A 15,080-nucleotide genomic window follows, 5' to 3' on the forward strand; every position below is an offset into this window, starting at 1 on the left:
TACGAAAAATATTTTGATATCACTCAGTGAAGCAGCAATGTAGACCCAACCAGTGTCAAATGAGCTCGCTAGATATGATTCAGTGTTGAGCACTGAGTTAGCGAATCACCCAGTAGATTGTAACGCAGTTTGTTAGGCACTTTGCGTATTGTAGGTACGAGTATGGACCTACTTACTAGTAAATTGGGTACCAAACTACTTACGTGTCCACTACCACTAAAATACAGAATAGGCTTGCTGATGTGCCATCTGCATGCCAGTAGCTAAGTGTATGCCGAGTCAGCTCCTTTTAGGATTGTTGCAGGATTGTGACATTCTCGCTGTTTCCTTGTGATCCTACCCACTAATAGGATCACGAGAGGGCCCAGCAACTGGGCAATTCGCTAACTCAGTGATCACCGAGGTTAATTTTTCATCCATTTAAGGTTGTCTACGAGAAATTATTTTAATATCACTCAATGAAGCATCAATGTAGAACCAACCAATGCCAAATGAGTTTGATGGCTATCAATTAGTATTTATTAACCCCCGACCCAAAAAGAGGGGTGTTATAAGTTTGACGTGTGTATCTGTGTATCTATCTGTGGCATCGTAGCTCCTAAACGAATGAATCGATTTTAATTTAGTTTTTTTGTTTTTAAGATAGCTTGATCGAGAGTATTCTTAGCTATAATCGAAGATAATCGGTTCAGCCGTTTGAAAGTTATCAGCTCTTTTCTTTCTTTCTCTTATAACACCCCTCTTTTTGGTTCGGGGGTAAAAACAAATTATGCAAGCAACAAAAGAGGGTCAGGATGCACGACCTCTTTTCAAAACTAAAGCTCTAACGTTTTTGCCTTTCTTGCACTGCAGTAGATTTGGTCAAACTTATATTATAATCTCTTGGTTCTTTATAAAATTCTAATTTGTTTTTCGGATCGGTTTATAAAAAATCTGTGACTACATTGTGGTTAATTCTGTTGTACACGATCTCTAAACTAAAATATAGTGCATACATTTTGAGAACTCATTCGCCACTTTTGCTCTATGTGTCAACAGCTGTCATGTCAATAGAACGATTTTAGTCTTAGTTAGTTAGATCTAAGGGTAAAATGGGAGCGATCACAATAGATCGGCAACAATCAACGTGATACAGGGTCTGGAAGAGCCCCTGCACAGCCGCCAATCACCAAAAAGAAGGGTAAACAATACTTTTAACATGATAGTTGATGACACATAGAGCAAATATGGTAAGCGAGTTCTCAAAATTTATGCATTATAAATGACAAGTCTAAATATATTGCTATCCCTTTTATAATGCCCCTTGCGGAAAAGGATTGCACTAGATTTAGACTTGTCAATTTAGTTTAGTATAGAGAATTGTGTACAACAGAATTAGCCACATTGGTCTATTAATCAGCTGCAGCTGTTTCAAATATTTGATTCCAATTTAATTAAAAAGTAGGCTGATCTAAATCAACTTAAATGATAAAGGGTACAGGAAAGGTACGGGACAGGAGGGCAGAAAACAAAAATTAAAAGAAATATTTAACATATTTTGGGTATAATTCAATAAAAATGCAGATGGAAATAAGGAAAACTTACAAGAAAATGTCATAAACAAGCCTTAATTTTTTTGACCGTAAGTAAAAAAAAAGTGAAGTAAATTTTTTGGAAGATTAACTTACAAATGAAATTAAATAAAAAATTAAATACTTAATTACAACTGACATAGGTACTATAGTATTTAAACTAATGCTTGTTATATTAAATGACTCATGATAATATATTACTAACATTAAGTTACAAGTTATCGTTGTACTTGAAAACGAACATATCGATCGTTTTAAATACAAAAGAAATTAAATAAATCAGCTTTAATGGTTTATAATTCGTAATGAACTGATAATAAATAATATTCGCGAACTTTATGAAAAAAAAAACGCTTAAAACTAAACCTTAACATTAGGTACAAAATTATTATCATTCTGCTCTCAACCATGCAACTTTTTTTGAGATGGAGAAAAACTGAAACTAAATACAAAATACTTCAAGAAAACAAAATACATAATACCACCATCTCGGTTTGGTCTGCTTATAAGTTAAGAAAGAAAAACCACTATGGTTTCGAATGTTTTTATTAATTGTACAAAAGTCTTAGCTCTGACATGTAAAAAAATACTTTACTCGAGGTCAGGAGAATCACTTTCTGGTAAGTCTCAAAAAAGCGTATCTGGCTGGTTCTATCAGAATTTCTCCTAATCAAATATTGGTCCCTTAAAACATTAAACTTTGTTATATAAATATTACAAAATATCACACTTTAAATTCAAAACTATTCTACGTCGAAGCAAATCACTTAGCTCTGTCAAAGTACAAGAAGTAATTACTGCGACAATTTGAATATTATATTATTAAAGAGTCAATAAATAAAAATAATCAATATCTCGATTATTTGTCAAAGTACTAAAGTAATAACTGCGCCAATTTGAATATTATATTCAAAAGAAACAATAAATAAAAATCATTCTATCTCGATCAACTAAAAATTAAATATTATAATCGATTTATTTGTTAAAATGTAAAAGGCACTCATTCGGAGGGCCCGCGCGGACGCGGCGTGGAAGCGCGAGGGGGAGGGCCGGCCGCGAGGGCCACTGTCGATATGCTTCATATACTATTGTCGTCACTATATCTTTATACAATACAGGTATATCGGTGTACGGAGTGTCGGGAGGACGACGGGCTTATTCTCGGATACCTGTCATTTTTTGCGTTCGTTCGAGCGCGATCTCGTCAAGCGCTGGAGCGAGAGAGACCCGAGAGCGGGCGCGAGGACGAAAAAAACAATCACCAAAACTTCAAAACAGGTTTGAGAGCTCGCCGCGCTCGTCCGACGCAAAAAGGAAAAATCCTCGCAGACGTGCCGCTGGAGGCGGCGCGCCGCAGGATCTTTCCGATGCTTCTTAAATGAGCTTCGGATCGTTGATACGACTAGCGGCGATGTCGGCCTCGGATTGTCAGGCCGGCACTGACAGTAAGACTACGATGTTCGAGCTGATAGTTGATTAAAACGATGTAGTTCATAAGCCCGTCTGTCTCCTGAGCTCCATCGGCGTCGCTTCGGCTGATTCCGTCGGGTAGGCATTTGCTCAGATAAGGCACCGTCGAGAGGAATCAGTCGAGCTGAGGTCGAGTAACGAGCACCGTCCCGTCGACGCGTGCCTCGTCCGTGTGCGGTGTGGCATCGCAACTACAAAATAATATAATTAAAGTTAAAGAGACTCGAAATAAATAATAAATTATTATCTTATATCCTTAAAAATAGATCACGAGCGCCTTCTCGCGGTACGGTACCGAGCGCGGACAGGCAGTATGAAATAAATAAAACGTTACTATAAGCTAACTTTACAGAGACCACCGCTCGGCGGAGGATCGCATCGGGAAGACTTCCGCGAGCTACATAATAAATATCTAATAATATAAGGTGTCATTTACAAGTGCGTGCCGATAACTAAAAAGATGTAAAACTACTATATATTCACACCGCAAACTTTCGAGACGCCAGTGTACACTTGTTTAACTTTACAATATTACAGGAGCATCGGTAAACTGGAGATCATTCGTTGAGCGGGTGAGGGCGCGAGGCGCGTCGAGCGGGACGTCGCTCGGGCGCGGCTGGAAGACGTCGAAGAGGCACGAAGGTGACGGACGATCCTTATACGCTACGCTGACTTAGGACTAGGCGATCACTCGCGCTTCTAGGCGATCACGAGATCGCCGAACGCAGAAGAGAGGCGATTGAAGACGGGCAGCCGCTCCTCCTCTAGCTCGGGCGACTGCGTACGGCGAAACGCGAAGGACGTGGCGTGTGCGGGCGGCGACATCGCTGGCGGAGAGTGCGGCGCTAGAGGGGACTGCGGAGTCAGCGGCGAATGCGGCGACCTGGGCGAGCGCGACCCGTCGCTCATGTAGGACGCGAGAGAGCCACCCGACGATAGAGACGCCAGAGATCCGCCCGGCGAAGATGGCTCGCGACGTCTCGCTTCTTCGGCGTTGTGAACGAAGTGGCAGCGTGGGCCGTACGGGCAGAACCCCACGGAGTGGAAAGTGCGGCAGAGCTCTGTCTTGTATTTTGGGTGACGCTGAAGGTTTCGGAGCTCGCGCACGCCGTGAGCGAACTGACATTTGTCGCCGTATTTGCAAACACCGGCTTCTTCGAACGGTCGACAGAGTTCGGTCTTGTACCGGCTGGTGGCGGGCGGTGGAGGCGCGGGATCACTGGTGGTGCGTTCGAGGCGCCGATGGCCAAGGCTCGATAGTAGACCGGCGAGGGCTCGCTGTGCTGGCACGGACGCCGCTCGCGCGAGGACGGGATGCTGATCCCAACCGACGCTGGCAGAAACGTTGGTGGCGCCGACTGGACCGAGCGCGCTACTCAGTGTACCATTCATCGTCTGCACTGGGCGAGTTTGGTTCTGAAATAGAAAGAAAAGAAAATTAAATTTGGTGTTAATAAACAATTTTATACTTATTCGATAATTTTGGACATTAGGTTTCCTTTTATTTCAAAATATGAAAGTTTAACTTTTATTTCAACCTTTTTTTTTCAAATATTACCCACATATTACCCCACCGTTGTAAAAAAAGAAAGCAATCCCCTGGAACGGTCGGATACCTGCTCTAGCAACAAAAAAAGGTTCCTATACATTGATTTGGTTTCTCGTCTACCTGCTTGGGCAGCTCTGGGTAATAAATAATAATGGGTTCAACGTTAAATGGTTAATATTTCCAATTAACTGAACCTAAACTGGCACTGTTAGAGCCCCAGGGTGGATCGAATTTTAATGGCTCTAACCAGATAGCGAGGTCGTCTATCGTGAATTATTTATTTCTAGTCCGTCGTCCGTATGCGTATGAGGTTTCCCAATTCTTGTGTCGTTTAAAAATGCTAATGCTTTGGGGATCTTTTGTTTCTTGACGCGTCCGAGTCGAGTGCAAGACATCATCACCATAACAATAGTGGTGTTCACGCAAGAGGTAGTTGACACGAGCGCTCGGCCTGCACAATCGCAGTGATTGTACAGTATTGTTCACCAGGCTTCGCGCGTCGCGGCAACGCGGCGCAATGAACAATAATTGTCGCCGAGCCAGCTTTGCGGCCGAGGGGCAACGGTCGACCTGTCGTGTTAAGTAACAGTACTCCCGCAGTGATCGATTCATGATCTATTAGTTACTTGACAACTTATTGAACGTCCTGTATTGTTATACAAATACATACTGGAAGATAGATAACGTTAAGGGCATCCCAAATTTTGACAAAATCCCTGTCATTTTAAAAAAATGAAATGGCGCGACGACGACGGTGATAGTTTATGATAAATGTATTATTGCTGACTAAAGCGTAGATCGGTGAAGACATTTGAAAGGATTACACGATTTATCAGTTAACATTAATAACTTGATGAACGATTGTCTTTCGAGGTTTGTATAAGAAAGATTTCTCCGATTGATAAAGTCAAGTCAGGTTGGATCTGAATCAGTGCAAAATATGTTTTGTTTCAAAACATGTAGAAGATAGTCGATGAGTGCAGAACAACACGAAGGTCGGCGTAGAACGCGACGCGGAACATGGTCACTATACATTATGTATGATAGATCACATCTCGTATGCGGCGGCCTCAATCGATGTGAATGACATATCATTGTATATTCTATGCGCCTATGGCTTGTGTTTTAGATTTAGATACGAGTACCACAAGTCAAAACAAATTACTATACCTCAATATTTGTTAGGCTAATGCCGCTCATGTAATTTTCGGCGTTGTTTTTTTAAAAATCGTTTGCAATTCTATTAAATCCATTATAAAAACTTCTTTTAGTAGAAAAAATCGACGTACCTACTTACGCAAATGGTTCGTGGATCTTCATAAGGTTCAATATGGAACACAGAGAACTTTAAAGCAGAAGTATCGTGTACGAAATATCATGAGCTATAAATACATGGCGACTTGTAAGGTAAACATAACCTAAAACAGCGTTTGTTGAACGTGAATTAAAACACGTGAAAATTATTGTATTTATGTAAAGACAGGACTATGAGTTCTAATTATACTGATATTATGTAGATAGAATTATTCCTCTTAATCGTTGCTTTCAGTGTTTTTTTCTAGGGACTAAAATATACATCTGCAGGTAGCCACAAGTAAATAGAAGTTTTATCCTTCTGCTACCCATAAGTTACTATAATATACTAGCAAGAGTAAAGTTTTGCGGTTAGAAGCCAAGCAACGGTAGGCAAACAATTACGCACAAATGCTTTTAGCTGAGTATAAATGGCTATTGTTCTGCTGGCAAGAAACGAGAGACTTGGTTTGTTTTTTTTTCCAGTTTTCTGCAATATAAAAAGGGCGCTAGAATATTGTTTTAAGGTGCAATCTTTGGATTTACGTACCAGTTTTTTTTAATTTGTTTAGTTTAGTAAGTGTTAAAAAGTATTCAGGAACAGAGTTCAGGTCATTTTTATACATATTATGTAAAAAGTAGAAAATTAATTACAGGAAACTAATTACACGTAGAAATTGCAGGAGCGAGATGGCAATTTTTGTACAGTTTATAAATATTTATAAGCATGCGCTCCACTGCTATTTACAAGTTAGGTGAAAACGCACTTAGATTGAGATCCATAACTTATTAGAATAAGTAGCTTAAATGTTGCAGTATCACATTACAACTGGGTGAAATCAAGGCGAAAGTGTAGCAAAACTATGAGAGTTTAACCTACCTAAGCGGTTTGGTCGCGGATTAAAATTGAAATACATCAGTGGAAAGAGCAGGGGTTAAATCTGCGGCTACCAAGTGACGATGGAAAATGGCCACTACGTTGTAATTAGAGTTATTAGAGCGGAACATTGGTTAAGCGCTTTCCATCGGACATTGCGCCGCAACCGAACTCCAGGGAAATTTGTAATCACTGTCGATTTCGAGCGGCCGCGGTCATTGCGTTCGAAACTAAGGGCAATCAGACTTGCACGGCCACATTACACTGCACTTTGTTATAATAACATGCACCCATTAACTGGAACGTCGGCTTACACCAGTTGTCACGAACCTATGGCACTCCATACGCATGCAACACTACAAAGCGACATAAAACGACCACCGGCATGAGAACAAATCTATCATCACAGAGAGACAGCTAGCTCGTGCCAGACCTTGGTTATTTTATAAAAACTTCCGTGCGTATTGTCCCCAATACAGGGCGGAACGATCAGCGACTATCCAGTTTGGATCATAGTGGTTTTGGGAGATAACATGTAATATTTATGCTTATGAATTCGGCTTTAAAAGTTTAGTGTTTAACAACCTTAAGAAAAATCTGTTTGTTACTTAACGATTTTAGTATCGGCAGAATTCTTCCAAGTTCCAATGCTCATAAAGTTTGTAGTTTTTTCGGTAGGCAGAACCTAACCTTGGATAGCAGAGTTAATTATAAAAAAACAAGGTGCTGTAGCTATGAAAAAAAGATTCACATGTGTCGCGTAGACTGTAGAACGTCACAATATGCGCGTATGGGTAAATATTTCGACAGCTTCTCTTGCACATGCTGTATGGTGTTTTCGAAGAACCGTCCAACAGATCTGGCCTGTTTGTGTGTGTACTCAGTTTATTAGCGCTCGATTGTGACAACGCAGTGAACTCGCGGCTACGGGGCAGCAACTTGTTTGTTTAGTTCGTTAAGTTTTAACGGAAGGTTGAAACAAACAATGCGCGACGTCTGCACAACTGTATGACGATTTGTCGATCTTAATTCGTACTTCCTAAGTTAATAAGTTCCTAATTAGTACCTTCGATTTGTAGTACAAGAAATAATTAGTATGTAGTGAATTTGCAATTTACTTAAATATATGGCAGATTTGCAATTATATCGTGTGTGATGCAGTGTAAACTGAAAGATGCGATACCATCGCTCGCGCCGCTTGCGCTCCGGCGCGGATGTTTGCTAATAAAAATTAATGCACGCTCGCGCGTCATGTTTGTTTCTGGCTTTACTTTCAACGAAAAGTTGCACAAAGCCCAAATGCCAAGTTTTCATCACACATTGCATGCGTTTTTACATCAAATTACAGCTATTGATTACCTAATACTATCAATTGCATGATTGTATTTCTTGCATTAGACGTATGCCTATTATGACTACTAGCTTATGCCTGCGACTTTGTTCCGCGTTGATTTAGTTTTTAACCCCCGACCCAAAAAGAGGGGTGTTATAAGTTTGACGTGTGTATCTGTGTATCTGTGTGTCTGTGTATCTGTGTATCTGTGTATCTGTCTGTGGCATCGTAGCGCCTAAACGAATGAACCGATTTTAATTTAGTTTTTTTTGTTTGAAAGGTGGCTTGATCGAGAGTGTTCTTAGCTATAATCCAAAAAAATTGGTTCAGCCGTCTAAAAGTTATCAGCTATTTTCTAGTTTTCTTGTAGAAAAGAAGGTTAGATAACCCTTAGGTTCATAATATTCAAGTGTCAATTGACAAATGTCAAGCTGTCAAGATGGACGTTGCCTAGATATACATAATTATTTATTTGAAAATGATTTGTCGGGGGTGTTGAAAATTTTTAATTTACACTTGTTTATAATACCCATTATCATCATCCTCAACCTATCGCCGGCTCACTACTGAGTACGGGTTTCCTCTCAGAATGCGTTTCCTCTCATAATACCCATATTCGCTTTTATTTTTCGGAACAAAGTTTCATAATAATAAAATTATGTTCTTCTCCAGGCCGAAGATAGGGGTTTAGCAAGCAGTCGAGAACACGCTTGCATTTATGATATAAGTACGAATAGAAGGAAAGCATTTAAGAAGAAAATAATATAATGGCTCAATCAGAGATTTGTATGAACGAGCGGAGCAGAGGCCAACGACTCAAGCTGTGGCCGGATATTTACTAAGAGCTGGTTTTCGTTACTGGTTTTAAAGTATTCTTTTTAGCGCCTGAATTATGTAAGCTTTTGTACTGGACTGGAGATTAGATCGCTATGTTGAAACAGCCCGGCAGCTTGGTGCAATCGAATCTTGCATAAAGATGGTTTATATTGTTAATATGCGTCAAGCGACTCCGCTAAGCACGACGTAATCTCACATGCAAACTTATTTGGTTCTGTCTTGTTTACAAGCATAATGTGTAATGCATGTTTTAAGCATAATGTGTATTTTTCATCACCATCACCATGATCATCAGCCGATAGATGTCCACAGGTGGGCATAGGTCTCTTGGGACTTTCACACGCCACGGTATTGTGCCGCTTGAATCTCTGCGACTCGTTTTATGTCGTCTTGCCGCCTAGTGGGGGGTCTTCCTTTTCCAACGCTGCGCTTCCCGTGCGAGGTCGCAATTCTAGTACCTTGGGACCTCAACATCTATCGATTTTTTTCGAACTATGTGGCCTGCTCATTACCACTTCAGCTTCGCAACCCGTTAAGTTAAAGTGAACAATATTTACGCAGAAATTACGAAAAAGGGCATGCTGTGATAAAGGAAAGAGCGGATGGTTTTTCTTTACACAGATAATTGGCGTCGAACTACGAAGATGACGAAGATGATGCTATTGTTTCCAAGGTTAGGAAAATCAAAACTATTTTCGATAGGTTATCGAACTCTGAAAACACTCTCATGACAGCAAGTGTATTTACGCTCGCAATCACTAAAATTTACACCTCCGCGATGTAGTCAGATGGAATACATACGAGGTTCTGCTAAATATATTTCCTTCAGATAACCTATGGGGGCAACGCCTCCGCCAAACAAAGAATGCAAAATGAGGTCTCTGGTTTTCAGTTTTCAAACGGTAAAGATCGATTTTAATAATTCAAATAAGGAAGCATTAACAAAGACATTTGAATGGACTAAAATATTTTAACCTCAATTGCACGATATTTCAATATTTAAACCTATTATATCACTCGAGAGTAACAAAATGAGAGAATTTAGAATTCTTTTTCAGGTAGATAAATAAGTAAGTATTTGTAGACGTTCCCGGAAGAAGATCATCTGGAAGGAAGTAGATGGTAGAAATAAAGGACCTGGGGTTCGATCCCGGGCACGCACAGATCTACGTCATGTACGTTTTAAGCAATTAAGAAACCTGCATGCCTGAGAGTTCTCCAAAATGTACTAAAAGTATGTTAAGTCCAACCCCTTCTCATTCTGAGAGGAAATGTGTTCAGTAGTGAGCCAGCCATGGCTTGATGATGATGATGATAATGACTTAAAAGCTTTGTCGGACAATTTCTCCTAAGTCGAGTTTAATGTGTTTCATTATGTCTAACGTCTTTTATTCATTATTTCCTGTAACACAATACGGGGAGCATGGACCGGGCATTACGAAGACTCTCGCGACAATTGATCCTGCGCCAGAGTCAAACAAGAGAGTCGTAGCTTAATTGAAAGTTAATTGGGTCTAATCAAATGCGTTCTATATTTAAATGAACTTTTAACGACTTAAAACACTTGGTCATCGTGTCTGTATCAAATGGAGATATTTTCATTAAGATACACAAGATAATATTTAGATTAACGGTCAAATTGATTTGTGGTTTGGCGATTACATACTCGTATATCGTTATCTTCTTTTGATGATGTAACTATGTACATATTTTAAAATAAGTAAGTAGGTAGTACAAAACCTGTTTGATTTTGTACGTGCGGCGCCAATAAGTAAATGTCAGATATATAAATAACTATTCATTTTAAAGTTGGCTAACTACCTATGAAAATTAAACTTATCTTTTTTCTAAGTACATATTGTTAAATTTCATCATCATCATCATCAGCCTGTGGATGTCCACTGTTGGACATAGGCCTTCCCTATAGAGCGCCACCACACCCGGTCCTCAGCCTTCCTCATCCAGCCACTTCCCGCCAGCCGCTTTATATCGTCGGTCCATCGTGCTGGAGGGCGTCCCACACTACGTTTGCTTAAACGCGGTCTCCACTCAAGGACTTTCCGGCTCCAACGGCCATCGCCTCTACGACAGGCATGGCCTGCCCACTGCCACTTCAGCTTGCTAATAGTTTGGGCTATGTCAGTGACCTTGGTTCTCCTACGGATCTCCTCATTTCGGATCTTATCCCTCAGTGAAACTCCTAACATAGCCCTTTCCATAGCTCGCTGAGCAACTTTGAATTTGTGAACAAGGCCATTTGTCAGTGTCCACGTTTCAGCACCATAGGTGAGGACGATTGTTAAATTTATATCTACGTATATGTATCCATAATAAATATATCATTGTCTAAAAAAAAATCTCAAGCCTCAAAAGCTCTGTGTCCAAAATGTTTTTGCCAGGATAACCGATTTGCACAGTTTGACTACATTAAATAATCTTTTTACATACGATACCGAAATATCTCGAATAATAAATTAATGAATAGATGTACAATACATTCTGTGCCCTGTCCATTGCTAGTTCAACTTCGCAATTCGACGAGAGCTAGGGTAGTTATTCTTATTAGTGATTCTTCTACGGATTCCTGATTGGATCATGTTGAGATCCTCTTGGCTATTTCCTCATTCGATGAGTGACTCTGAACGTTTTTATAAAACCATAGTTTAGTGAGCATATTTATACCTAAGCTTTGTATGCTAGGATACTAGGATATGTTCGAAGCTTTTTTCAGCCAACGCAAAAAATGTAGGAAATTAATTATCATGCTATATAGTTCTCGAATCCGGTAGGCACTGGCCACCGAAATTGGTCCATTTCTCTAAGGACCCGAAGGAGAGGGTCTTGTCGATTGCTTCCATCAGGTTTATTGGATGATTGCGCGAATGTAACCAACTGAGATGCAGCGGCCCCCTCGCGACGTCTCCGACTCACCAATATTAGTAAGGGAGCTGGGGGACAGTTACTTGGCAACTGATTGTCATGTACATCGTCAAGCTGTGCCTTATTTAGGCAATGAATCATTGCTACTGATTCTGTTGGCAACTAAATTTTTGAGTATTCGTATCCTCTTCTTACTAATGGAATATGAAAAGGACAGACACAGTTTGACGGTTTTAAATTTAATTTAGAGCTGTCAAACCTCGTGACTTTAGCTACCGAGAGCCTGTTGTTTAAATTCGTAGCGTGCGCTAAAATGTAGAGTCTCTAAATGTAAAATTCGTGCTCCGTCCGTGTTTAGCAATATTAAAAAGAGGAGGATGCAGATACTCTAAATTTAGTTTATAGAAAGACAACAGAATCGGCGCTATTATCTACCTCAAAACGATTAATGCCGAGTTTAGCGATTTTTTTTTAAATAATTGCTTATATTTTAAGGTAATGTCCCGAAGAAACTTTGAAACTATCCCACGAAGTTTTTAACTACTAAATTGGTAAGCAATTTTAAAGGTTTTAAATTCTTCATGGAATATTTTTCATCTTTTCTTTCTTTACTTCAAACAACTGTCTTAACTCAAATGTAATTTGTTGTTATGCGTGCGGATGAAAAGATAATAAGTATATGCATGTTATAAACACGGTGGAGTTATTCAGGACTTATATAGCCACCATCTCCCTGCCTATAGTGACAATATCATCATTAACCTTTCAAACTGTCGCCCCTTTGTCTCAGACAATGTTTATTTTGATTAGCATAAAAGGGAGGTTGTCGCGAGCTACGATTGACACGGCCAACTCATGCATTGTTTTCCCATTGTAACCTTACTAGTTACGAAGCTATTACACTACCATTATGTATCTATACTATACTAATAAATAAAATTGGAGTGTCTGTCTGTAATTTCGAAATAACTACCTCATATTAAGCTCATGTAGTTATTTGAACGATACCAACACTGAATCACAGGTTTTTAAAATTTTTGTCTGTCTGTGTGTCTGTCTGTCTGTCTGTCTGTCTGTTTGAAAAGGCTAATCTTTGGAACGGCTGAACCGATTTTGACGGGATTTTCACAGACAAGTAGAGGATTGACCAGGGTGTAACATACGCTACTTTTTTAACCGACTTTCAAAAAGGGAGTTGTGGTTTTCTACCTATGTACGCCGATATCTCCGAGATTTCTGAACCGATTTGCGTCATTTCTTTTTTAATCGATAGAGGAACTTTGCGACATTGTTTCATAAAAAATTTGGATTCCAACTCCTCAATCCTGATGCTGCAGGGGATCTGACCAATCCACGCGGGCGAAGCTGCGGGCATCAGCTAGTATTTAAATAATAGTTTAGTCTACTTGCAGCCGAATTATAAGAAATTTGGATGCATGGGGTATCCTTAAATTTCTTACATCATCCCGAATGAGACTGGCTAGTTAAAAATTACTTATTTGAAAAAAAAAAATTACGGCAACCCAGCCATAATTTTTTTTTTGTGGGGTTTAAAAACAAAAATAGTTTAACTACAGAACAGATAGTGAAAAAGTCTTCATCATCCGACGAGCCTTTTTGTTATTTAACGTACTCACATCTCTTTGCTGTGAGATTTGCAATTCATTTTATAATGTGTAAACTGTAATCCTGTGAATAAAAAGTCGCACTCGGAACTAATCTGGTGTGAATCCGGTATATAAAAATAGTACGTTCTCGTCTTTACTTTAAATTCTTCGAATCAGATGTGGGTGTTCTAACCGCGAAGAAGAAAATTATAAGAAGTTTTAGGCATTTTTAAGTCTACTAGATATGCCTGCAACTTAGTCCGCGTGGATTTAGCCTTTTTTTTAAATAACGTGGGAACTCTGACTTTCTGGAATCAAAAGTAGTCTATGTTTTATATTAAACCACGAAATAAGCTTAAAATCATAAGACGCCTTTATGCCCATATTGCCCATTTTCGTACATAAATCTCTGTAGTCTGTACCAAACGTCAAAATCTGTTGAACTGATGGACCGTGAAAAGGTAACAAACAAACAGATAGACGCTTTAGCATTTATAATATTAGTTAGGATAACACAATCGGAAATTACTTATTTATTTTATTATATTTTTATATTTACTAAACTTATACAAATATATTATTGGCATTTATTATTTCTATTTTGACATAGTAAATAGGTATAGTAGGTATTTCAATTGAGAAATAACTACTAAGGACTAAGGATCAAAATGAAGATTTTGTTTTTAATTCGTCTGACTTGTGGGATTCAGCATAGTTTATCTTGTTAGTTGTTAGTTATTATAAAGCCTACAATTGACTGTTTAAAAACATTGGTCATTTCATTATCTATACATGTGCGTGAATTAATGAAAACTTATATATAACCTTAAGCATTTGTAGTTTCTGGGCCTCAAACTTTATGTTCCTACGCGGATAGAATCAGCATGACAATAATAAGTACTGTATGACAGTAATTATTATACAATTGTATGGAACATTACTCCCGCAGAGACTAGAAATCCGATAGACGCATAATTGGAACGAACATTTGTTAATTGCGTCGACTGGGGAGTCACTAAATTAGAATGAACGTTAATATGACCGAAAGTGGAACATCGCCGGTTGTAATATTTTTACACGCTATTATTTAACTCAACTGATTGTTTTAATTATGCGTAATAAGATGGCTTTAAGTTTTGTGTTTTGGTAACTAACATTTGAATTGTAAATCACATTTCAGGAATAAACCTATTTTATTATGCAAAAGGAGAGACATAATTAATATATATATAATATATTAATAACATAATTAATGCAGGTACCTAAAGTTCAAAATGCTGTTGGGTCTAAAAAGACAGATATTGCACTCGTTCTCACATAGCGTAGAAAGGGTTTAAAGAAATTCCAAAACGATTTTTAGAAAAACCCTTACAAAACGCAGACGAAGTTGCGGGTATCATGGAATTATTCTATAATTACTATAATGCGAATAGGTTTTGAGTAAAATAAACGATAACAAACAACAGTAAGTATGAATAAGTTGTATGATTTATCACATGCCACAAATCGAACGCTAGGGTTCCCACTCTATTCACTTTAAAAAAGGGCGGACTAAATGTAACTCAATTTTGCAGATGATAAATAAAATCCACTTAAACATACACCGTTAAGCTAGCACAAGATTTTAAAATGCTCTAAAAGCTCTTGATAGCTCAGATATGTA

General features: G+C 38.8%; 1 protein-coding gene across 2 annotated transcripts in view; it reads right to left on the bottom strand.

The window, feature by feature from the left end:
- Positions 1-1,522: 1,522 nt before the first annotated feature.
- The window catches only part of LOC123873331 (protein TIS11), a 63,732-nt gene continuing 50,174 nt past the window's right edge, over positions 1,523-15,080 (bottom strand). For both annotated transcript variants that reach the window (XM_045918141.1, XM_045918142.1), the window contains exon 2: positions 1,523-4,457. In XM_045918141.1, the coding sequence (XP_045774097.1) occupies positions 3,741-4,457 (717 nt within the window). In that variant the 3' untranslated portion in view covers positions 1,523-3,740. The remainder of the gene's footprint in view (positions 4,458-15,080) is intronic.

The sequence above is a fragment of the Maniola jurtina genome, chromosome 16, assembly GCF_905333055.1.
Source record: "Maniola jurtina chromosome 16, ilManJurt1.1, whole genome shotgun sequence".
Lineage (NCBI taxonomy): Eukaryota > Metazoa > Arthropoda > Insecta > Lepidoptera > Nymphalidae > Maniola > Maniola jurtina.